This window comes from Emydura macquarii, unplaced genomic scaffold (genome assembly GCF_026122565.2).
Source record: "Emydura macquarii macquarii isolate MOO-44397 ecotype Brisbane River unplaced genomic scaffold, CSIRO-AGI_Emac_v2 contig_3305, whole genome shotgun sequence".
Taxonomy (NCBI): domain Eukaryota; kingdom Metazoa; phylum Chordata; order Testudines; family Chelidae; genus Emydura; species Emydura macquarii.
Genome location: NW_027133442.1, coordinates 1,458,866 through 1,485,199, shown reverse-complemented (window position 1 = coordinate 1,485,199; position 26,334 = coordinate 1,458,866). Strand labels below are relative to the sequence as shown.

The window sequence follows — 26,334 nt, the reverse complement described above, 5'->3', positions numbered from 1 at the left end:
TGTACATCCACATCTTGAATACTGCATGCAGTTCTGGTTGCCCAATCTCAAAAAAAAAAAAAAAAATTAGAATTTGAAAAAGTACAGAGAAGGGCAACAAAACTGATTAGGGCTGTGGAACAGCTTCTGTATGAGGAGAGATTAAAAAGATTGGGACTGTTCAGCTTGGAAAAGAGATGACTAAGTGGGGGGACATGGTAGAGGTCTATAAAATCATGAATGATATGGAGAAAATGAATAAAGCAATGTTATTGACCACTTCACATAACACAAGAACCTGGGATCATCCAATGAAATTAACAAGGCAGCAGATTAAAAACAAACAAAAGGAAGTACTTCTTCATACAACACGCAGTTGACCTGTGGAGCTTGTTCCCAGGGGACTGTGAAGGCCAAAAACCATAATTCAGTTCAAAATAGAATTAGATAAATTCACAGAGGATAGGTCCATCAATGGCTATTAGCCAAGATGATCAGGAATGCAACCCTATGCTCTTAAGTGTCCCTACACCCTTGACTGCTGGAAGCTGGGACTGGACGACAGAGGATGTATCACTCAATAAATTGCCTTGTTCTATTGGTTCCCTTTGAAGCACCTGGCACTAGCAGCCACTGTTGGAAGACAGGACACTGGGCTAGATGGATCATTGGTCTGATTCAGTATGGCCACTCTTGTGTTCTTAAATATAGTTATAAAAATAGGGATTACTGGAATCGCCACAGTGAAGGTAAAACCCATGTTGATGCAGGAAACAATTTCTAATTATACCCATTGTACAGGCTAATAATTCTGACTGGTTTTGGAAACCTTCCTTATGACTCCCTAAAATAAATAGATATTTTTATGGCAACATCTAATTAAATCTGTAATAAATCTTTATTAAATACAATAAAGACCTTGCACTCCCAGTGCCTGTATTTGTAGACATGGTGGGATACCAAATGATGTGTTTCATAGTTGTAGACAGGCACAGGACAATATCACAACACTATTTACAAAATTTCTTCTTTACTGTTTGGCTTTTGGTGCATTTTTCTGCTGCCAACCCAGAAAGAACATTGTGTCAACACTTCCTATACTAATTCCAGCACTAATGGTCACTTCCAAAGGACAAGAGTAACCTTCTGAAAATTAAGGCCAAGTTGAGACCTTATTTACTAAAATAATTTGGTGGGACAGGGTTCCTAAAGTCATATTTCAGCCTTTTGCTGACATCAGAAGTTTGGCTTTTTGTTAACTACAGTAGATGATGGTTTGGAGAAGATCTCTCTCTCTCTCTTTCTCTCTGCCTCCCTTTTCACCCAGCAGAATGAAGAGCACAGACTACCAGCTTATATCTCAAAGATCACTGAACAGCTGCCGGGGGGGTAACAACTTCCAGGTATTACTCACCTGAGCCAAATTCAAAGCTAGTAGCTAACAAACAATTTAAAGAAAATTTTATTTATAGACGTTACAGTTAGGGGCACTAAAGCAAACGGGCCAATATAAATGAGATGGGACTGGGGAATAGGAAATACTATACTCCTCTAGTTTCTACTTTTTAATTGAGAGTTCTGTTGGTATAGATCAAATGAAAGTTACATCAACCTTATTAGTGTCTTCATTTTTGCCATACTTATGGTTCCACTTTTGTACAGAGCCAAGCATTCAGGTGCTGCTTTCTCCACCAAATCTTCTATGAACTGGAGTAAATTGGAGAATCCTTCAAATGACAAACAATCCCTGAAGATAGATAACAAAAAGTTTTAAAGCTATTAAAACTGAATTCTACTGAGCACAAGTCAAACATATATAGACATTTAGATAGAAATGCCTCTGAGCAAATTCTAAAATATTTTGATCTGTATCCTTATTTTAGTCTTTCACTCACACTAAAAGATTTACAAAAAGGTTAAAACTCTTGATAAAAAGAACTCAGGCAGACTCCCAAAATAAAGTAAATGAACATGATCAGAGGAAAAACAATTCTGAAACAGAAAATTCCATGAACAGCTTTTTAAAAAAGTACTAGATCTACATTTATATTGCTAGTGAAATTGAGAATTACCTTTCAGCATAAACAATACTGTTCTACCTCTGCAGAAAAAGAAAAAAAAATCTTCAACTCCAACAAATCTTTTACATCTCTGCCACTGGTCTCTGTATGCTTTGGATGCTATGTTTCAATAGCACCAAGGTATGCTTTATTTTTAGTCAGGGTGAATGTCCCCCCCTGTTTTCAGGGGCTGTCTTTTTGTTCTTGCCAGTTTCACAGAAATCAGCACTTTGCTCTAGTTCAGTGGTTCTTAACCTTTCCAAACTACTGTACCCCTGAAGCCTGAGTCCCACCCCCACGGGGCTGAGGCATGTAACTTAGTTTCATGGCGCCCCTGTGGCTCCAGGCAATTGCCTTTCTTGCCACCCCCAATACCAGCTCTGCACTTGCGACCCCTCTAAACCCCCAGGTTGAGAAACACTGCTCTAGTTTTTGGAAGCCTCTGTAGACTTGGCCACAGAAGGGATAAGAAAAGACAGTTACTTACTTTGTAACTATTGTTCTTCGAGATGTGTCTATTCCATTGTAGGTGTGTGCACACTTCCATGCACAGTTACTGGAACGTTTTTCCCTCTTAACAGTCCCCATAGGGCCAGTTTCGGTGCCCCCTAGAGCCCCGCCCACAAGCTGTGGTATATGAGGTGCTGCTGGCCCTACGCCCCTTCAGTCCCTTCTTTCCGCCTGTGATGGTTGCTGGAACTGCTTCAGCTTGCAAATCGCAAGTGCTCAATCCCCTTTTTTTCCACTTAATCGTTTGTTGTTTGTCTTAGTTAGGTAGATTAGGACCTTAAGTGTCTTTTTGTTTCTCCTCTTATTAATCTGTCTCTATATGTGGAGGATTTGAGGTTTTTTGTGGGTAGAGGGGAGGACAGCTGAGCAAGCTGGCAGAGAAGGAGGGAATGAGGAACAGCTGTGGGACCTGAGAGGCCTATAAAAGCTCCCAGGAAGAGGATGCTAGGAGGAAGGGAAAGGCAAGTAGCCAGAGCAGGAGAAGACAAAAGCATACAAAAATATAAAAACAGACACTGCATGTATGAGGGGAAAAATATAAAAAGGGGGTTAGGTATGAGGTAAATGTACTAAAGGGGAAGGAGAGGGTTAAATACTGTTTTCTCCCATTAACTGTAAAATACTCTCGCCCTTTGAGAAAGAGGGGGCAGAGATGGGGGAGGAGTTGGTATCTCTTTCAAACACACACTACTGGGAAGTTTGGAAAAATAAAGTATCAGAAAAGGAGTTTTACAGCCATGGGAAGTGATTTTCAATTTGCCACTGATTTCAACGGGATCAGAGCTAGGCCAACACTGAGTGCTTTTGGAAATCCTACTCAACAGTGTTTAGAAAATATTTTCCTATTACTGACTTTTTGAAAGTTGTCTTAGCTTTTTTCCCCGCTCACCTCATCTCCAAAATGGCGTGTTCTACAGACTCCAAATGTGTTTGATTGCCCTTGATGTGCAGAGGTGCCTTTTGGTATTTGTTTATTTCAAATGGGGGAGTGGATGAATATGGGTCAGGAGGACTAGCAGATATATAATATAACGAGCTTTTGAGGGAGGGTAATATATCCCACTCAACAACACAATTTTCAAATGTCCTAACTTTGACAAATCGACTTTCTTTCCTCCCCAAACCAAAACCACATGCTAATCCTTAATGAGGGACTATTACTGTGTCAAATTTCACATTTCGCAACTTTAGCCTTTCTTGAATCCTGATCAAAAAACTACACCAGATTTTTGTATAGGGACAGCCTATTATTAAAAAATGGTTGAAAGGAATCACACACACACACACCACCCCCCACCCCTGGAAAGGGAGTTAAAATAGAAAATGTACTGCAACTTTAACAGCCTGCAAAAAAAATTTTAAAAATGGGTTCGTGCCCTCCTTTGCTTCTTTAAGATGTATAAGAAAAGGCCAGGAAGGCTGAGATTTAAGGGGTATTTTCCCTTCTTGTGTGTGTTTTTGATTGTTTTTTACTCTAGGAATATCAGGAATGTCAACTCTGGTTTTCCCTGATTTAGCTGGAAGACCTGCAAGCACAGGGTTACTCAATCCCTGGATCACAATCCATAATTGAGTCACCAAAATGTGTCAAAGGGTCATGTGGGAGACCCACGCTCACCCTGCAGCGGCGACTCCTATGGCCCTAGTCCCCCGGGGCTGGCTGAGCTCAGATATCTACTCCAGATATTGTGACCTGGTGCAGGTCCAGTTGCAGCACCAGTTAGGTCTAGCTCAGCTGCACTGCTGTCATGATGATGGGGGCCAGCTGGGCCAAATTTGAGTGTGTGCCACTCTGACCCCATGCACCAGGTAACAATGCCTAGAGGAGGGAACCCAGCTCATCCAGCCTTGTGGCACAGGATCAGTCGCTCTGGTACGCACAGTATACTTATTTAGTGCTTATTACATTAATGTGTATTATATTATTCATCATGATAAAAAATGTTTAGTGAGCCAGATGTTTTTTGCTATTTACTGCTATTTTGCTATTTACTGGGTTGCAGCAGGCCACCAAGATTTTCCAATGAGTGCTGAGCCCAAAAAGTTTAAGAACCACTGCACCAAAAGGCTCAGAACATGTATTTTGTGATCTATTGTCCTTTATCTGAAGATAAAGTAGAGTGCTGAATGTTTAAGAAAGGCATCTCTTCTCCAAAATGTAAGTTTGATGTTGAAGTTACATAGGTGTTCACGAAGTATTTAATATCTTTCACTCTTTGCTCATCTTTCACTCTCTTGACTTTTGTGATGCAATCACTTCACTTGTTAGTCAACCAGTCTGCAAGTTAGTCAGAACCTGAACCTCTAATAAAAGAAATATATAATTTTTTTAAAATCCTTCATAAAGAAAAAAAGAGCACAAGCCCTTTATTTCCCTTGTGGGTCATCTTTAGCTGTAGAGGGTTCTACGAGCAGCTGTTATAATGTAACTGCTTGTGAGATTGAGTCCTGGACACAAAAAATTCTTGGCTTTCTTTAAACTCTGATCATCTTTCCCTGTTACAAAATGAACTTTATACATATGAGTCTATATTCTCTATATGTTAATTTTTGTAACTTTAAAAAAAATTAAGCTGTTCTCCATACAAAATGGTTACAAAAGTGTTATTTGTATTTTCTACTAGACCATTTTCTCCCAAAGGAAAGTAATACAACAGAGTTTCACAGTTTTTAAACATCCCTTGCATAGACCACATGATACTAATATATTAAAACAAAATATGGGCCTGAATTGAAACTTCAGATCCAAGTACTGCTGGAACAATGGAACAAAGGGTTTTCAACATATAGATCACAACTTTGCAGCTTGGACCAATCTATAGTGAAAACATGATCCTGCAAACCTAATGGAAATTTTTAAAGTGATATATGTTCAAACTCCATAGCACAATACATATATTCCCTTCTTATGTATGGGACACATTTTGCAACCATATGCAACAACAGATATACAGTAATAATCTGTACTAGCATTAAAACTATCCAAAGTCAATTAGATCCTGAGGTAATTTCTTAAAATTGACACGTTGAGCAATTTAATTCCATTACCTCCACTAACAGAATAAATTTAGTGACCACCTACAGGTACAAAACATAACTGGGACCTACCAGGGATTTGATGAAGCTACACCTCTATAATGATGCAAATTAAGATTTAAACATTGTAACAATGGAGCATTGCTAATCCTTTTACAGAGGTGTAAATAGCTATTCAGATTTTGATTTCAGACTGCCTGCTTTGTTAAGGAGTTTTAACAGAAGAACTCCACGAAGCAACAACACAGCTGGACTACAAGCACTAAGAAGTCTGGTAGCCAAATCAAGGTTCTTATAATATATACTAATTTATTACATTGTGTTCACTTTGAAATTATGATTATACTCCCTCACATATAAAACTGCACTATGTTCTCACTAAACTTTGCTAGGCTCTGCTGCAGTTCTGAAAAATACTAAAGCCCTGTCCTTCCACCATCATGAAAAATTAAACAGTTGTGCATGTTTTTGGACTTTTAATACATACAACAATCCTAGAGATCACATATGTAGTTAAACTGTACTTTTTCTTTTATTAAAATCTTACAAAACCTGTATTTTAGTGGCTAGCTCATTTTTTATTGTTTTACTCCCTCTGGGTGGTCTTTCCAGGGTGCCACTTGAAGAGAATACAATAACAAAAAGAAGGGGAAGTAAAGGACACCAACATAAAGAAAAACAAAATGTATGACAATCTGCAGCAGGCTATGGATCAGAGGTCAGCAAACAAGGGGTCCTTCTCTTTTACAGGTTGCTTCCTGGAAACAGTCTGATTAAGCTGACAGCTTGAATTATGTGTTACATTTTGTAATGCACAATCCATCTGTGCTAAGTCCTCTTCAATGCAGCTGAAGCAGCACTGGCAAAGGCTCTGCCCCCCGCCCTCCCTTCCCAACACAGGCCTTAAAATAGTCATCATTTTTCTATACACTAATTCTCTGGGTGTTTTTGTTTTTTCAACCCTTTAAATAGAGGGCTGGATAGCTCAGAGGAATGAAAAAAGATATGGAGATTTCACTTCTAGTTCACTGGTTCAAATCTGTTACCAATCAGTAGAGAACAGAAGTTGTTATGTGATAGCTGTTCAGTATTTTATGTGAAATGAAATGCACGTCTAAGTACCACTCACAGTAAACCAGGTGACATCACAAAAACTATAATCAAAATTAGCAAACTCTAGAACACTTGTTGTTGGCAGCCTCAGCAGAGAGGCCAAAAAATGAACAGGTGCAAAGAACAAACTCCTCCTATCTGGTTGTCTCAATATAGGTTGAATTTATGATGGAATATTTTAAACATATGTGCAGTCACTCTCCAGCAAATAAAGAGAGAAACTCATTTGTCAATCCGTCACTGCTCACACGCAATAAACTCACTTTTTATATTTTATTATTCTTAATAACTTGAACATCAAAACTGTCTCATTGAGCAGTTTAGGAAAACACTGAACATAATCTGCATCCTTAAACTAGATTACAAGCTTTCAAAAAACCTATTATCATAGCAGCATCACTCACGTATTTCCACAGGTAACAGCTTGTCAGCATTTCCAAGATAAAAATCATACTTTAAGCAGTTTGTAACTGGGTTGTAAAAACTCACTCTAAGATACGTGACATTAAAACACCTGTTTGAAAAAAATGCTTTTTTTGCCCCAAATTATATTTGCACAACAAACAAAACGTGAAAGCTTAGCTGAGGAGGCTCCACTGTTCTCCTCTAGCTTTGATGTAGATAATGACAACTAGTGACTAGCTGATGTGCAGTAAGAATTTTTGTTTTGTTTTTAATTCAGTGAAAGAGTGACCTCAAAATTGTCTGTCTCTGTGATTTCCTTTCCACACCCACCCCTCCCTACTACTTTCAACCAATAGACCTAAAGTATACTCATGAACCCAGAGGAAAGGTGATAAATGGTAGAGGTGGCACTGATGTCACAATACCATGCTTAAGAATGAACTAATATACCAAGAGGCTCAAACTCTAACCATTTTAGTTTGATAATCATTAAAATTTTGCTTAATTAAAACCTACTTTCTTCAAATACAACCTATGCATTAGTTTAAAAAAAAAAACTATATGGGAAGTCTGAGGGTTATTATTATTATTATTATTACAATAAATTATATGAGGGCTAGAAGAACAGTAATAAATGTCACACCTTCAGACCACATTTCAAAAAGAGGTTATATTTTTACAGAGGTTATTTGTATCACTAAAACTCACTTATTAATCACTTTAAAACTTTGTGAAAAATTTCTCCTTCCGTTTGAGAGTTAGTCTGCAAAATATTAAAACATTCAAGTCTGAATCTGAGTGACTAATAGGGCAGTGGGGTCTAAATGCTTCCTACTTGCAAAATTAACTATAAAGAAACTATCTGTCTCTCCATAGGATCTTTCACAGATGCAAATATTTTATATTCTATCTGTGTTTTAATTTTCAAAACCAAAGCCAAACTAAAATTTGTACAGTTTCTGTAGAAATGTATCAACTGTGATAAAATGGTTACTAACCTTCCGTAACTGTTGTTCTTCAAGATGTGTTGCTCATGTCCATTCCATGTCAGGTGTGTGTGCCACACATGCACCGGTTCTGGAGATTATTCCCTCAGTGGTATCCGTAGGGCCGGCTCTAGTGCCCTATGCACTGGTGTGCGTATGTGCCAGTCTAAGTGATGCTGCCAGCCCCACTTCCCTCTCAATTCATAGAATCATAGAATCACAGAATCATAGAATATTAGAGTTGGAAGGGACCTCAGGAGGTCATCTAGTCCAACCCCCTGCTCAAAGCAGGACTAACCCCTGCTATATCATCCCAACCAGGGCTTTGTCAAGCCGCAGCTTAAAAACCTCTAAGGATGGAGATTCCACCACCTCCCTAGGTAACCCATTCCAGTGCTTCACCACCCTCCTAGTAAAAAACTTTTTCCTAATGTCCAACTTAGACCTCCCGCCCTGCAACTTGAGACCGTTGCTCCTTGTTCTGTCATCTGCCACCACCGAGAACAGCCTAGCCCCATCCTCCCTAGAACCCCCTTTCAGGTAGTTAAAGGCCGCTATCAAATCCCCCCTCACTCTTCTCTTTTGCAGACTAAACAAGCCCAGTTCCCTCAGCCTCTCCTCATAAGTCCTGTGCTCCAGCCCCCTAATCATTTTGGTTGCCCTCCGCTGGACTCTCTCCAACTTGTCCACATCCTTTTTGTATTGGGGGGCCCAAAACTGGACACAATATTCTAAATGCGGCCTCACCAATGCCGAATAGAGGGATCTTGCCGGATCTCCAACAGAGGGGAGGAGGGTAGGTCATGGAATGGACAAAAGCAACAGATCTCGAAGACCAACAATTACTGAAAGTTAGTAAACGTTTTTTCTTCTTTGAGTGCTTGCTCATGTCCATTCCATGTCAAGTGACTCACAAGCAGTACCTCTGGAGGTGGGCCAGGAGTTCACAGACATGCTGACTGCAATACCACTCTGCCAAAGTTTGCGTTGTCCTGGCCTGTTGCGCGATAGCATAGTGGGACATGAAGGTATGAACAGAAGACCAAGTTGTGGCCCTGCAAATGTCCTGTACCGGAACCTGAGCTAAGAAAGCCATGAACTAAGCCTGTGCTCTTGTTGAATGGGCTGTCAGAGTGGCAGGAGGTGCAACCTTTGCCTGCTCGTAACAAGTTCGGATGCAGGTGGTGATCCAAGAAGAAATCCTCTCTGATGAAACTGGCAAAGCCTTCATGCGCTCAGCAACCGCGATGAAGAGCTGCATGGATTTTCGGAAGAGCTTAATTCTTTCGATGTAGAAATCCAGTGCTCGCCTGATGTCCAAGGTGTGCAGGTGTCTCTCTTCACTAGAGCAGTGAAGCTTTAGAAAAAAGACTGGCAGGAAGATGTACTGGTTGACATGAAACTGCAGTACCACCTTTGGTAGAAATGCGGGGTGAACGCGCAGCTGAACTTTCTTTGTAAAACATAGTACAGCGAAGTTCTGATGTTAGAGCCTTGACTTCGGAGATTCGCCTCGCTGATGTAATTGCCACCAGAAAGGCAACTTTCCACAACAAATGAAGAAGTGAACAGGACACCATGGGCTCAAAGGGAGGCCCAGTGAATCTGCACAAAACTAGGCTGGGTCCCATGGGGCAACTGGGTCTCTGACTTGCAGAAAGAGCCTTTCCAAGCCTGTCAGGAATCTGGCCATCATCTCATGACAGAAGACTGATCTGCCCTGGATATGAGGGTGAAAGGCTGAGATAGCTGCCAGGTATACCCTGACTGAAGATAACACCAGGCTTTGATATTTCAAGTGGAGTAAGTACTCCAGAATGGAGTGCAATGGTACCTGGGTTGGGGAGAGGTTTCATTCTGCTGCTCAGCAGGAAAAGCGTTTCCACTTCACCAGATAAGTAGCTCTAACGGAGGATTTCTGCTTTCCAGCAGGACTTTCTGAACCTCCTCCTTGAGGCTTAACTATACAGCATCCACACCATCAGATGTAAGGAGACGAGGTTCAGATGTAACAGCCAACCCTGATCCTGTGAAATCAAGTCTGGACAGTCTGGGCGTGTGCAAGGGACTGCAACCACCAGGTCCAGCAACATGCCAAACCAGTGTTCATGGGGCCACGCCGGAGAGATCATTATGACCTGCACTTTGTCCCTCTTGATCTTTATGAGGACTTTGTGGATGAGAGGGATCAGTGAAAAGGCATACATCAGGCCTTCCGAACACTGCAGGAGGAATGTGTTGGGAAGCAAGCTGTTGTCGGATCCTTGCAGGGAACAGAAACAGTGACATTTCCTGTTCTGTTTGGTTGTTAATTGGTCCACCTGGGGAGTTCCCCAGCTCTGGAAGATAACCTTGACTACCTTTGGGTGCAGAGACCACTCATGGTGAGAAGAGAAGGACCTGCTGAGGCACTCGCCCAACGTATTCTTGAGCACCAGAAGGTGTGAGGCTTCAAGGTGGATTGCATGGTCCACGCAGAAGTCCCATAGACAGAATGCCTTTTGGCAGAGGATCTCGCTCCTCCATGCTTGTTGACATAATACATTGATGCCATATTGTTTGTCAATACCCGTACTACCTTTCCTGACATCTGGGGAAGGAACACTTCGCAGGCTAGACGGATTGCCCTGAGCTCTCTGATATTTATATGTATTGTCAGCTCCTCTGCGGACCAGAGGCCTTGGGTCCTGAGGGAACCAACGTGGGCTCCCCACAATAGGTCCAAGGAATCCGATATCAAGGAGAGCGTCAGGTGGGGGTCCGCACCAGTACCAGCGTAGATTTCTGTTCATTTATCAACTGGCCCAGTTCTTGGCAGGTGGCCAGTAGTACGTGATACCGTGCTGGACCTGAGCTTCCGAGCGACCTGTGATAAGAGGTCCCATCAAAGTAAGGGTAAATTTGTATTCCTCGACGTCTGAGGTAGGCCGTGACTACCACCATACATTTTGTGAACACTCGTGGCACTGCTGATGGGCCAAATGGGAGGGCTGTGAATTGGTAGTGGTTATCTCATAGACTTTAAGGTCGGAAGGGACCAATACTATCATCTAGTCTGACTTTCTTCACAATGCAGGCCACAGAACCTTACCCACCCACTCCTGTAACAGACCCCAACCTATGACTGAGTTATTGAAGTTCTCAAATCATGGTTTAAACACTTCAAGGTACAAAGAATCTACCAGCAAGTGACCCATGCCCCATGCTACAGACGAAGGCAAAAAGGGAATCTCCAAGAGCAGGGAGGTGGACAAAAGGTGGAGCTTGCAAACTAGAGGTGAGGGAGGAGTCGAGCCCTCAACCAACCAGTAAAAACTGGTTGATGATTGGGTACTAGCTGAAGGAGGGTTCTGTGAAAATCAGAGAACTGATCTGACCACAATTTCTGGGCATAGATGGCATTGCAAGGTGTCGGGGTACCCCGACCACTGCCAGGAGTTGGAGGCATGTCCCAGGAAGGAGTGGGAACTCTGATGGGTGAGGCCGTAGCTGACACAAGTTCCAGCGAAGACGAGTGGCCCCGTGTGGGTCTCAGCTCATCTCCCGCTCCGTTTGTCCTTCTTATGGGCCGGGGAATGCCTTCTTCCAGGGTACAGCTTTTCGTGCTGCTTCTTCAGCACTGGGGATGGTGACCAATGCCGGGATGTATTCAGTGCTGGCAGTGTGCTTCAAGTTGACGCTGATGTGCTGGGCCTGGAGTCCGAGCAACCTGGCTCGGAGTCTGGTCTAAGAGCAGACTCCATCAGGAGTGCTCTTAAGCTCATATCCTTGTCCTTTTTAGTGAGGAGTCTGAAGTTTCTACAGATCCTGCACTGATCCCGGACAGTAGGTCTGAGCCAGGCACTTTAAGCAGCTCTGGTGAGGATCTTTACAGGCATGGGCTTCTTACATGAAGCACATGGTTTGAAGCCCGGGGACCAGGGCATGCACTGTCCCTGGGGCTATGTCCCCACGGGACCAACTACAACTATCTCTAAACTACTAACTCTGACTAATTAAGTTATCTAACAAACGATGTACATTAAATCTATAGATGAAACCTCTGGTAGTATGCTTGCCGAGGCAAGGACATTCCAGCATCATCATGAGTATTAAGAAGGAACTGAGGGGGAGGGGGGCAGCAGCACCCTAAAACCGGCAGAGGGTGCTACAGTCAGCCCTATGGATACCACTGAGGGAGAAATCTCCGACATCGGTGCCTGTGGTGCACACGTCTGACATGGAATGGACATGAGCAAGCATGCAAAAAACACATTTTTATGACCTTGAAAAATTAAAACATCCACTTAACAGTTTTAGAGGCCATCACCCACTTTCTGCTTTGAATCAAATTCCAGCAATAAGAACAATGAAATCTTTCCTATAATTTATCCAGGCTTAAGAAGAACACACAATATTTCCCATCAGTTTATATCAGCAGCTGAAAGTCATTCAAATCTAGAGGGACAGAAACAAAGGTTATATTACCACTTGCTCAGCTATGACTTTCTATCAAAAACAACCACTCTATGCAACTTTGTAAGAAAGTGCTATGATTAACAGTTGTTAAACAAAAGGAAAACTCTATAAAAGCTATTTAGATGTAAACTAAATGTTTTTGTAGTAAGCAATAATCTAATATATGGCTTGAAAAACTGAAAAGATAACGTTACAGAAGTGTGTTTTAATAGGTGTTTGTGGTTTTCTGCTTCTACTGTCATCTATTAAAATATGAACCATTACTGAAATCATTCTCTAATAAGACCACATGTGCATGTGCAAATATAAAAAAGCAGAGATATATTAAACATGTGAAAAAGACATAAATGACCAAATAGACAAATGACCAATGGGGAGATTGATTTAAAAACTCTATAAGCCTCATTCATTCTTTTGGATAATAAATACTATTTTTCTTGGCTACACAGCTCTCTCTCCAACCTAATAACAGTTTTTATTTCTATACTAGCTCACATGCCTCTAATCACCACCTGAGTATGTTTAACCATTTCAGTCCTAAACATTTTGCATGTGAATTATAGAAGAATGAAGGAGGAAAAAAATCAGATAGGTGGCACCACCTGGAAGACAAGTGGAAACAATGTCAGGTGGGCAGTAGAAGCTCAGAGGAATGCATGTGTTCATGAGGGTGGTTTTTCCTGCTAATGGCCACTGGGAGGCTGTTGGGATCTAGAGCAGTAAGGAGGCTGGGCAGTGGGGGGAGCAGCACTGAGTGAGCGGAGGAAGAATACTGGGAAGCAGGCAAGGCAGGTAAATGGCAGGCAGTTATTGAAGAATGTGTATAAACAAGCATGCAACAGGGAAAACGTTTGCAGCTAGGGACTAGGAGGAGCAAAAGAAGGAAAGTGAGCAGGTGGAGAAGCAAGGACAAAGGAGAGTATGTAGGCAGGAAACCTTGCAACAGGAGTCAGGGAGACTAGCATCAGTGAAAGGCACATCCAGATGAACTAGGAGGTGGGGTAGAGTTGGGAGGAGAGTGATGAAGGGCCATCCCTACAGAAATGGAGCTGCAGAGGCAAGCAGAATGGAAGAGCTGCTTAACAAGCTGGTGAGGAGTTCACAGACAAAAAGCATTGTGAGATCAAAGATTCACAGTGAAAAAGAAGTGCTATTCCTACTGTTTTACATCAAACCATCAGGGTGAAGGGAGTCAACTGTAAGATATGATCCAAGACACAACCAATTCAGGAGACCTGGGTTCAATTTCTGGCTTTGGCACAGTTTTCCTGTTTGACCTTGGGCAAGTCCCTGAATATTCCTTGTGCCCCAGTTCCCCTATGTAGAATGGCGATCATGCTTCCAGGCTTCACAGGGGTGTGTTGTGAGGATAAAAGCCATTAATGATTGTAAGACACTCTGATAGTACAGTGATGTGGGCCATAAAAAGCATCTAAATAGAATTACACAGAGAACAAACAATGCATTTCTAAAATGTAGTGGCACACCCCTCGGGTTTTGTTTTAAATTATTAGATTGAATGCCCAGGGAGTTTAACCACCTGAAAAATTTAAATTACCATGAAATACACTGTTTAGTGAGTTATTTCTATTATTAAACTGCACTGATATACTAAAAAAAGGGAAAACAGTAAGACATCTGCATTAATGTAAATTATAGAAACAGGCAACTCAAATTATGTGATCAATTCATCACAAAAAAAAGACCCCCATTAAAATGTCTGCTTTTAGGAGCTAAAAAAGTTGCATATTCATACACGTATTTTACAGTAATACAGATTGTCAATAGGACAATCTCCAAAAAAATCCTATTAAATAATTACAGTGAGAAAATATTTAATGGCTTACTGTTTCATTGCTGAATTAGCTGAAGAGTCTTCATCTACAGTATGGCGGTTTACGTTTTGCAAAGAAAAATGTTCTTCAGTGGACTTGTTTTTTTCTTGTTCTGAATTCATTGATTTTAAGGCAATCTTGCAACCTGTATCTCCTAGGCTCTGCTGTAGTTCAACTGTATTTATTATCTGATCCTCTTCACTCACAGAAACTGTAAGATCACTGCTGCTATCTAAACTTTCATCTTCCAGCTCCAGTGTGTTTCCAGTGGGCCACCGACTATCTATATGTTGGCCTAGACCTGTAATAAAAATATAACACACATTGCCAACATAGTAACAGGATCATGACAAAAAAATATACAGTGCACTGTATTGCAATGAGACACAGACAGTAGTACTTTTAATATATCACCTATTTCACAAGAAATATGTAATTCATACAGTCTAAAACCTCTGCCTTTTAGGCAAATTTTTCCAGGGTTCTCCAAATATCACAGTTTTCCAATCTTTTATTTCTTTCATCAACATTCTTACCTAATGGGGATGGCTTCAGCTCTTTCTGGAATTCACCAGTGTGGCACTGGTGTCATCTTCATGGGTCTTGAGCAACAAGAACCTCTCTCTCAATAGGCACAGCACTTGTTCTGCAGTGCTCAAAGCTCCTCCTGACTTGGAAATGAGGAACTAAGTTTGAATTTTGTACTTGAATTCCCCCCTTAAGTAACATGTCAAACTATTATTATACATTCAGACAGGAAGGACTTGCATGCTACCTTATAGCACCCAGAAATTTCCCCATGACATACTCCTAACCCTGCAGATACCCTCCAAACATGCAGACCCTGCTTTCCTCTTTGGAGAATCTCCCTGTGACCTGCGTTCAACCTACAGAAACACTCTCTAAAGCTGCTATGCATTCCCCTTCTTTATGAGGCCTGCTCTAATAAGAATATTCCTAATGGGCTGGCCCAGCTTCTTAGCCAACCACAGAAATATTCCACAGCCTCCCTGGCAGTGAAGATTTCCCAAAGCCCTCTGACTGTTTCCTTCTGCTCACAGTCTCATGTGTAATGTGTTCATGCAATTGCATGAATGCCACATATTTCAACATTTTGCCAAGAAGGAGAAAAATCTCAGTGCTGCATAAATCCACAAAAATGGTTATTTCCTTAGTATCTTTCTGCTCCCTAGCTTGTCCACCTACTGCTTAGCCTCCTTCCCCATGTCTGTGTATTACTCTATGCTTTCCTCACAAGGGGGAGTTCAGTGAGTCTTCTATGTCTCCTCTGGGCTGCAAGTGGGGGGAACTTCCACAATTTAAAACAGCAACAAGGATGAAAACAATCTACTCCAGTAAACCGCCTCTCAGACATAATGGGGCAGAACAGCTTGAAAAACTGTCTTGGGGAGGCAGAAGTGCATTTGAAGAGGAGGCAGCTGTTGTCCAGGGCTTCTAATCCATGCAGGAACAGAGATCTATGCCTTGTAGGCTTGGAAGTTGTGCATGTCAACTGACTCCCCTTGTTTCTCAGCAGACTAAGGTTAGTCTTCTAAAATACAAATAAAAACAGGTACTACTAACATTTTCACTTTCTGCTGCATTTTTAGAATTTCATGACAAATTATTGAACACTTCTGTAATCAATTAACATTGCCATGAAACTCCCAAGTTCCCACAAGAGTCACTGCAGTATCTGTTATTTCTAAATCTACCACAGTGTTCACAAGGTATTGCTTGTGCTGCAAAACAGAACATTTCCTCCCTTCCATACACTGAGCTTCATTTTGAATTGGATTACTATTTTTCTGAAATCTACAGTATTTGATACAAATAATGACAAGATCTTATGTTCTATTTTCTGTTTCCAGTATTCAGGATATGAATAAATGTAAGAGATTAGCTATTACTTTTATTTATTTTATGTTGCTGTTGTACATATTATGCTACCATTTCTGAACAGGAGAGATGTACTCAAAGGAAAAATTGCTTAAAGTCACAATGTTCTGCATAAACGTCTACAGCTTAAAGTATAGCATATGTTCAGTTGTGGTACACACAGCAGAGCCAAACTCCTTAATCAATTCCCTGTAATTTGCAACATGAAAGATCAAAATTATCAGAGCTGGAACAAGAAAAATCCCATCAACAAATTCAAACCTAGATTACTTTAACTTTATAACTCTAATAGGTTTGACATCATAAAGACATAAAGCTTTCTCCCCCTCTCCTCCCCACCTCAGGGAAATTTGAGGTGGTCACTGCTCCTTTTGATTGGGAACCAAATGTTTGGTTTCCCTTAAGGTAGAAGTATTACATTCCAAAACCGAATAAGAATTTCTCCAAACATGACACTGACCACCGCAACATCTCCTTGGGGATCAGAAGGAGAGAGAACAGACATTATGCCAAATCAGCTTTGCAAAGTCCTAAGGTTGGTCTTGTCTTGTTCCACCTCAAAATAATGATTCTTTCATTAACTGGAGAAGTGGCAAATATGTCAAGGTGACTGTAGAGACAACGAAAAGCAAACAGAGTCCTGAAAGAAAGAGAAATGGAAAAACTACAAGAAAAGGTAACAACAGGATACCAAAGAAGAGAACAAGTAGTATACAGGATCATATGATAAGCCTGCCAGCTTTTGTCCAAAAAAATTGTGATCATTAGAGAGAGAGGCAGTAGCCTCTCCATCATTTAAGGTTGCCAGTAATTTCCGTTATAAAGCTCCATTTCAGCCATCCTTACATGGCTTCGAAAATTGGGTTAACCTGAAAATTGCCATATTTACTGGAAAGGCAGAGGAGAATATGTCTGCAAGCTCTCAAGAAAATTGATCAAGCTGCTCTTGAGTGACTCATCTCTACCACTTGAGCTAAATATAACAACTCCATTAGCAGATTGGGTTGTCATCATTTGTGCACCAAGCCACTAGAGGGGGCTAAGTCACAGGTTCCCAGGGAGTCGTTTGCTAGACAGTAGCATAAAATTGGGAACCATGGTTCCTGGGTTCTGTTCCCCTTAATGTGGATGTAGTTATATGGTATAGAGGTGTCTTATAGCAGTACACCTTATTCCCCTTCCAGTACCATGTTGGTAGATAGGGTTTGTATCACTATAACTACATTGAGAAGAAAATCATATGCATAACTGACACATTGGCGTGTAGACCAAGCCTTAGTCAAATCTGGATGGATTTTCACAATAATAGCAAAAGGCACCTTTCTGCCCTCGGGACAATTCTCCTGAAAATTTCACATTTCTCCTCCAAACACCTAAGGCACTAGATTTAAAACAAAAATAATCTGAAAATACATTGGTAAACCTACCTTTTTTCAGTATCTTTATTCTCAGAAACAGATTAACTATTCTTCACAAACTTTCTGAACAAAATCAACCTGAGGCAGAGACCAAGCATGTTTCCCCAAGTAAGTAAAATAAATCAGACTGGTTAATACAAAGATCAGATACTACAGTACCTTAGTAAAAATTGTGGAACTGGCAATAAACACCCCTTGCTGCCTGTATTAAAGGCAGTAAAAGAAAGATCATCAGAAGTCTTGGATCTCAAAGACTCTCCTACTAGCTAAAGTTATGATCAAGAGGAAGACCATGTTCAAGAAAAGATAAGGGAGAGAAAAATCACTTGGTGGTTCAACTAAATCATCCAAAGGCCTAGTGAGAACCAAATCCCATAGTCACGTCCCTCATTAATCCGGGGGTACCAGTGTATCAACTTCCAACACCTGCCCCCACACTTGAGAAGAGAGAGCTGGCATTGGAGGAAATAAAATTATCAGTTTTTTGGAGAGATCTAGCAGACCTGGATATCCCAGCTGATGTACCCATGCCGCGGCTGTTAGGTTAAGCCAGGGGTTCTCAAACTGAGGGTCACAACCCTCTAAAGGGGTCGTGAGGTTATTATGGGGAGGGCTCGTGAGCTGTCAGCCCACCCACCCCCCCCGCATGCCGGTAATGGTGGCATGGCATGGGGGGGGTCATCACTTTTTGGAGGGGTCATCACAGCCTAAATATTTGCAAAGGGTGTCCCAGCAAAAAAAGTTTGAGAACCCCTGGGTTAAACTGTGATTTGTCCTACCTAATCTTTTACAGGACCTTGGACAGCAAAGAGAGAGGGAAGAAGAACATATCTGAAAATGCAAAAGAAAGGCATGTGTCAGCAAACTGGATCCCCATCTACTCTAAAGCAAAATCTTAGAAGTTTGATATTGAGGCTAGTCACAGAGAGATGCCTATTTGGATTAGCTAATTTGGCAAGGATCAAATTTCTCAAGGAGTTTTTAATGGACATTTGTGTGGTTTCTACTACTTTGAATCAGGTCTTTGGTCACCCCAAACAGATGCACCACTAATGGGGACATGAGTCCAAATGCACCATTCTCACAGACAAACTCGTTAATAGGGAGAAAAAAGATCCCTCACTACCCCAAAGCCAACACAAAGTCCAAGGAAACACACTTTTATGCTGGGATTCAAAGAAAGGGCACAAAAAAAAATGGAGTCCTCCCAACCCCTCCACAGCTAAGCACCTTGGCGTGAAACAAATGCAGAACTGTTCTGTTGCCAGGGCCAGTGGTAGCAGTTGGGACCTCTGAATGTTCCGTGTGGAAAGTTTCAGACTTTGGAGCTACAAAGTGGCAGATTCACTGTCTCAGCTTCGGCATCTCCCCAGTACTGCACTGTGGCTCATCGACACATAGACCAGGAAGCCTCCACAGTAGTGTCTAGAGGTGCCAAGCAAAATTAGGGCCCCACTGTGGTATGCACTATACAAACAGAATAAGAGACAGTCCCTGCACCAGACAGAAAAGACACAAAGGGAGGAAGGGGAAACTGAGGGGAAGTGTCTTGCCAAAGTCACACAGCCAGTCAATGATAGAGCCAGGAACAAAATCCATGTCTCTTGGCAACTGATTGAGTGTCCTGTCCACTAGACCACACTGCCTGCTCCACAGCACACAACAGCTGCAGATTCCTCTTGCACTGCCACACCAAAGCCTGTTAAAGAGAGTCTTAGCAGCTCCTTTCCATTTGTGGAGGCACTCAGACCCTGTGGTGTTGAGTGCATTCCAAAAACCTGAATCTATGGGGGAAGACAGCGTTTTGCTCATGGCAAGGACATCACACAAATACCATCATCATACCTGGGAAATTTTCTCTTGGAGGTACATTTCCAGAAACAAGTCGTGCAGGAGCAGACACCAATGGGATTGGCTGTTTAGATCTTTCATTTGTTACAATGTGCTCATTTGTCACTCTTTCTTCTACTGAGCTGCCAGAACTGTCCTCCTTTAAATTAGTGGTTCTGTTCTCTAGACTTAATCTTTCATGTAACAGAGAGTTGAGTTCAGCAGATTTTTTGCTTTCTACTAAATTACTATTACCATTATTTGTATTGCTTTCTATCTCTAAGAAATGAGTTCTTCCATTCTCAGATGATACACTGGATGTGACTGGCATTTTCTCACCCATCTGGAGATATGTCTTCCCGTCTATTTTGTCAGACTTATTTAAGCACCGTATATCACTATTAGTTTGTACTACATAGCTGTCTGTCATATTACTGCTCTGTGCTGCCTGTCTGCATGAATGTGGGTCAGAAATTGAAAAGCTCTTTGTGGGCTGGGAAGATTTCTGCTGTGTACTGAAATCTTCAAAGCTTGAGATGGCTGACATTTGGCGGCCCATGAAGATTGTTGCTGGATGATACAATCCTCTTGACATGGCTGTCCTGGTGTTAATTCCTGCCTGTCTTGTAACCAGCAACATCTGAAAAAAAGAGGTTGAGATGGCTTAAGAATGAATTTCAGATAGTAAATGGGGTTTCTTAAAGGTTTTGTGCTGGTCTTTGAAGAGCAAATGTTATATATAATTTAAATATTTTTCTATTGTATTATGCTAGTCCACGTATAGCACACTTTCTTTGTCCATTTATTTTATAAAACTAAAATAAGATTGAATGGCCCAAATCTTGCACAATATTGAGTGCTTTGTGCCAGGTTCTAAGCACCCTCAACTTCCAGGGAAGCCAAAAGGAGATTAAGTCTGTCAGCACCTCACAGAAAGCAATCAGTACCTTGCAGGATCCGGCCCAAAGGTAGCTGAACCAAGAAATAAATATTGGCAAACAAATATAAAACCTGCATTTTAAAAAATGGACAATGCTAATGTTGCCATTAAGTTCGTTAACTACTGAACTACAAGAACAAGAAAACAGCTTTAACTACTATCACAAGTCTTTACTGCATTTCACTTAATGTACAGTATTTTGTATGGAATGGTAATAAAACGACTGTCAGATGACATATTAAACAAAGCTTATATCAATTATGGTAGTTTAACACTCTGGGCAGCCATTTCTTCTCTGTAGTTTTACACACAGAAAGCTCATAAATTGGAAACCCTTCTGCCCGATTTCACTTTTTGTAAAAGAGTGTTTATGAAAGGTGCTGGATTATGAAAGGTTTATGAAAGATGCTGGATAGCCTAGAAACTGAAGTCTGCTACCCAGAAAGCAAGTACAGCACAGACAGCTGTGATACAAAATTCTCCATATTCTGTTTCCATCTCACTTGAACTTTCTTTGGGAGAGACCCAGAAAGAAGAGAAATTTGTCATGTAGTCTCCATAACAGCAAAATCACAGCAATGAAAGTAGAGTGCAAACTATTTTAAAAGTGTTTCTTTCACAAAGAAATAGCTACTTTTTATATACAGTTGCTTTTAAAAAAAAAAAAGTTAAAATGCACTGAAATGTATCTGATTCATAAAAGCAGCATGTTTTAGGGCATAAGCCAAATGCTAACTACCTGGACTAAGAAAAAGTTTCTCCTAAGCATACATTACATAATTGGCTATTACAACAGTTTTACACCATTTTCTAAAGCATCGGGTATTGACCACTATGGAAGACAAACCAAAGTAGATGGCCACTGGTCTGGTCCAGTAAGGAAATTCCTACGTTAGTAGAATGGAGCTGTTGTGTTGATGTCATTAGCCTGGATTAAAGCTGTGTCAAGCCTAAATAGGTAAAGGGTTGAAAAAAAAATCACTATAACTCAATATGGGAATTTTTTGGTAATATATTTATGAACAATGTGTGTGATTCAGTTAACCCACTGAGTATAAAGGGTTTAATTCGTACTCTTGGAACCGGGGAAGTGAGGCATAGCTGGATGTCATGTAGACAAATGGGTTTGTCTGGGTTGGAACCAGATAATAAGAACTGGCTGGAATTAACACATATGAATGGAAGACCCAACAACTAGACCATTAAATCCTATCAGCAGCCAAGAGCAAGTTATTTCTGCCAACTCTCTGCAGGGAAGCAGAGTGGAAAAGTCCTGAGCAGGAGAACAAACGGACAAGGTGTGAAGAGGCTTTGTATTAAAGTGTGTTGCTGCAGACACCCAAAAAACTCAGGCTTGGTCTACACTTAAAGCTTACACAGGCAGTTGTCAGTCAGAGATGTGAAAAAAATCACACTCTAGTAACATAACTATGCCAACAAAACACCCAATGTAGACAATAACTATGTCAACAGAAGAATGCTTCTGCTCACATTACTAATATCATTCGAGGAAGTGGTGTTTCTACAACAGCAGAAAAACGTCTGTTGGTGTACACTGCACCTACACTAGGGGGCTATGCCAGCATAGCTATACTGGAACAGGCTCTGTAGTGTAGACAGTCTCAAACACAAGGGCACAAAGCCAAAGAAAGACAGAAGATAAACTCCAGGATGTCATGGACTATTGGGAGAGTTGTTTCTGCCTCTATGGACTCTGTCTGAAGGACTAACCTAAGGACTCTCAGATGCTGTGTTCCTGTTGACTTATAAATACTATCTTGTTTTGAAATGGCTGCCTGGTGTTACTGCCAACACGTGCAGAATGCATTGCTTCCTGAAGGAGTAAAAGCCTTCAAAAGAAGCCTAAACTCATTTAGACTTGCTGCTGAGAGCACACAGTGAGAAGCAGGGGTTACTGGAGCCCGAAGGCTCTGTCTCAGAGTTGCAATCCTGCTCAGCTTGCCCTTGTTAAAGGCTACACTTAAGGCTTGGCAAGAAATAGGGAGACTGTATAAAGGTCAAGACAACATATCCCTGTAGATCTGTGACATCCATAACTAGGTTACGATAAGAAAAAAAGATACAAAATGAACTCAAAGGATTAATGTAAACTAACTTTGTCTAAACTAAAAAACTCTTAACAAAGGGTTTTCATATCTCCCTATAGTGTTATAAAATTAGATTAGCAACAAACCAAAATACACAGATAAAAGAGAAAGTACTCATACAAACCAATGAAAACGGTTTTAACTGGTTAATTTTAAACATAATTGCCATATCTTCTGAGCACTGCTTTACAGGAAGCACTTGGCAATTTGTGATGGATGTAGCAAACTCAGGTACGGGTGGCAATGAGTTTATGGGTGTCACAGAGCATTAACTAGTCTCATCAACCATCACTTCCACCACCATATCATCCAGAGATTTAGCATCACACTATTGGGCAACCTTTTTCTAATCCTGAAAGATGGTTTGATGAGACTGACTGAGAAGGAAGCAAATACCACCTGCACCCCCTATAGCTGAACCCTACACACCACCTTGGATGTAAGTTTTAAGATTCCGGATAGTCCTTCCCTTCTGTGACACTTTCATCCTCATTTTATTCTCTCTCACACCTATCCCTCTTTCGGCTTCTGTCTAATCCACTTTTAAATTAGCTGAGCTCCATAATATCATCATTCTGATCAGCACAACAGGCTAAAGCAGGGTAAGCAACCTTACCCCCAGAATGAAGAAGGACCAATCCCAAACTGGGAAAGTGAGATGGGTACAGATGGTAAAGCACACCTGTTCAAGACTGACCTCTTTATGCACTATAGCTTGCTTGCAGCACATCAACAAAGCGAGCATTAGGGAGAGACAAGTCTTTTTCTTTCATCATGACCTTTTCTCCCTCCTGTATGTTTGTCTCAACAGCAGGAACAACAATGGTTGTGCCAAAAACCCACCAGTGATTCAACTCTTTCTTCTCATCAGGAGAGACTTCTGGTATCAGCAGGAGACATTTCCTCTGAAGAACTTGGCCGAACTTAAATGAAAAAAATTTCCATAACGAATGACCACTTAACTTCTAAATTTCAAGTACCTTAAAGTTTGTTTTTGGTTTTCTATGCTTACTTAATGTAAAATATTTCCATTGAATGGTTACTGTAGTGGAAGAAGGCCACTGTCAGTATAAACAGACCTGGAACCAAAATTAGCTGATTAATGTTATAATAGTAAGGGAAGGATTCTAATAACATCTTAACACGTTTGAGCACGACAACACAATAGAATCCCCTAGTGTCATTGTTGCATCCTCCATCCTTTTTTATTGGGTGATCTTATTTGTCACATAGTTTCAGCTACTACCTCTCTGTGTAAGGGTCTTAAATTTTAGTCTGATAATGTGACAGAACTTCATAGCAAAGCCCAATTTTTTCACAAACAAGAGAAAATCCAATAACTCCATACATTAAATTATTCACAGAAAGTCAGGGTATGTTACTCAGATTAAGCTTACAATTTATTCCATCACTACTTCTTTGGGCTCCTCTTTATTATCCTTTGGGTCTCTGATTTTCTGCTCTCAAATGTATCCAGGAAATGTTTTATGGATCTAGTGACTCCTGGATTTAGTGTTCCAAAACAGAATTTATTAGAATTTATCAGCTCTGCATGTCATATCCAAAGTTACCTTGCTAGCAAACCCCTTTTTGATTGTAAGAATTTCTCTTCGCCTGCTTTGCATTACAGGACTTAGAATTTGAAAGATAGGGATTGGTCCATGTGTAGTTTTTCCACCAAACAGCAAAGTAAAATGAAGGGGGAAAGTGGTACATTTTAAGGGGGAGAGGGGTCGGGAAAGAGATTTAGCTAAAACTGTGAAAAAATTATAAAATCAATTGTAGAATTTTATACAGCTCTCTTTGGCAGCTAAGACACATTTGAAGTCAAATCGCCATAGGAAAACAGCAAATGAATTTATCCATTATGCCCTCTCCTTTGCCATCTTTTCTGTTTGTTTTATCCAGGTCTTTCCTCTCATTCTCCCACAACACATAGACAAAAAATGTTCGCTTTCCTAACTGATCAAAATTCAGCTATTGTGCAATGAGGACACAGTCTCACCTGTAGTGTTAGGTTGACATTCTACTAAATGAGACACCTGAGATACAGCCCAGGCCAAACTTCTCATCACTAGATCACTATAGGTCAGCATTAATTCCCCATCAGCCTTTCCTGGGGAGATGGCAGCACAAATCTTCATTTGTCAGCACTAAGTCCTATTATGCAGCATGAGTGCCCAATAGTCCAGAGTCTCGTTGTGCCCAGTTTGATTCCTTGATGTCCTCTGATATTTGGCACTTCAGCAACCTAGATCTGGAGAACTTTGCGTTTCACCCAGTGCAGAGTTTCTGTGCTCTGAAAGTTAGGAGCTTTCATGTTCTGTGCTACATTTGTTAAGGAGTCTATGCTGGGATCTGAATTCTTATTCTCTGTATGTCTACAAGCTCTGCCACTACTACATATCAACTCCTCACAAGGAAAAAAAACACAGGCCAAATGCAGTTCAGGACGGTAGGCTGCACTGGTGAAACAATTCTCTAACAGATGTGAGGCAGCACTGTCATATGAGGTCTTCTGTTTTCCACAGATTTGGATGCTTCACTGCTGAGGTTTTAAAAAGTTTCCAAATTACAATGCCATTGTCCTGAAAGGCATGGAGTTCCTGAAGTAAACAACTCCCAAAGCATCAAAAGACTCAGGGCTTTTGTGACTCAAAGAAACACAATGCCCTGAAGGTTGCAGAAGCCAGACTTCATGACACACAGAGCTCAGAAACCCAGAGCTGAGAGGGATTCCTCTCAGAAGAGACACCTCCCCCAGTCCTAAGTTACACAACTCCTCCCATAGACGACTGCCATGGCACCAGAGGTGGCAGGAATAGTGCTCAGAAGATCATAGAATTCTCATTTTTCAAGGAGAAGCATGAGGTTACTGAGTGACAAACTGACCCAGGGATGGAATTCCTGAAACATGGAGACTCAGAGTGGCTGAAAGCTCAGATGCCCAGAGGTATGAAGGCCTGCGGAAGACCCGAGTCTCAATGGAAGGTAATTTGTCCAGCACTGAGCTCCCTAAATGCTAGGCACTGCCAGCATGATGTTTTCTTAGCACATCATTGAGCATCTCTAGAACACCGGTGCCAATCTATGTCATCCATCTCAGTCTTCAGTGCCAGTAATTGTTGGTATCTAGGCTATTCGGTGTATTAATGGTGTATTCAATAAACTGGGTGGCAAAGCCATTCTTTTTAGGTGAAAAAACTGAGGAACTGTCCAAGATTGAGGTGCCAATAGAGGAGGTTTTGGAACAAACTGATAAATAAAATAGTAATAAGTTATGTTAAGATTTTCTCACAGTTATTTTTAGTAAAAGCCACAGACAGGTCATGGGCAAGACACAAAAATTCATGGAAGCCATGACCTATCCCTGACTTTTACTAGAAATAAAAGGGTTAGAGCTGCCCAGGGAAAAGAAGGCGGCGCAGCTGGGAGGTAGGGAGACAGCAAATGGGAGCTGGGGGGGTGGTCCAGGCTGGGGTCCCCTGTGGCAGCTGGGAGCTGCGGGGATCCCCACTGTCAGCTGCCATGGGTGGTGGGACCGCAGAGCTAGGACCCCGGAGCTCAGAGCTGTTGCGGGCAGCAGAGGGACCCTGAGGCTCTGACGTTCCTCCGCTGCCTGTGGCTCGGAGCTGTGGGGCCCCGGGGCTCCATGCTCCAGGGTCCCCCCACAGTGGCTCAGGGCTGGGGGGGTCCCCACACCACCCCTCACAGCTGGGAGCAATGGGGTTCCTCCACCGCCCACAGTGGCTGATTG

General features: G+C 41.5%; 1 protein-coding gene across 3 annotated transcripts in view; it reads right to left on the bottom strand.

Moving 5' to 3' along the window:
* The window catches only part of KIZ (kizuna centrosomal protein), a 113,092-nt gene that overhangs the window by 57,789 nt on the left and 28,969 nt on the right, over positions 1 to 26,334 (bottom strand). For 2 of the 3 annotated variants that reach the window (XM_067532851.1, XM_067532853.1), the window contains exons 5-7: positions 19,545 to 20,169; positions 14,395 to 14,683; positions 1,592 to 1,726 (exon numbers count right to left, since the gene is read on the bottom strand). In XM_067532851.1, coding sequence (XP_067388952.1) covers positions 1,592 to 1,726; positions 14,395 to 14,683; positions 19,545 to 20,169 — 1,049 coding nt within the window. The remainder of the gene's footprint in view (positions 1 to 1,591; positions 1,727 to 14,394; positions 14,684 to 19,544; positions 20,170 to 26,334) is intronic. The other variant, XM_067532852.1, reaches the window with a different exon arrangement.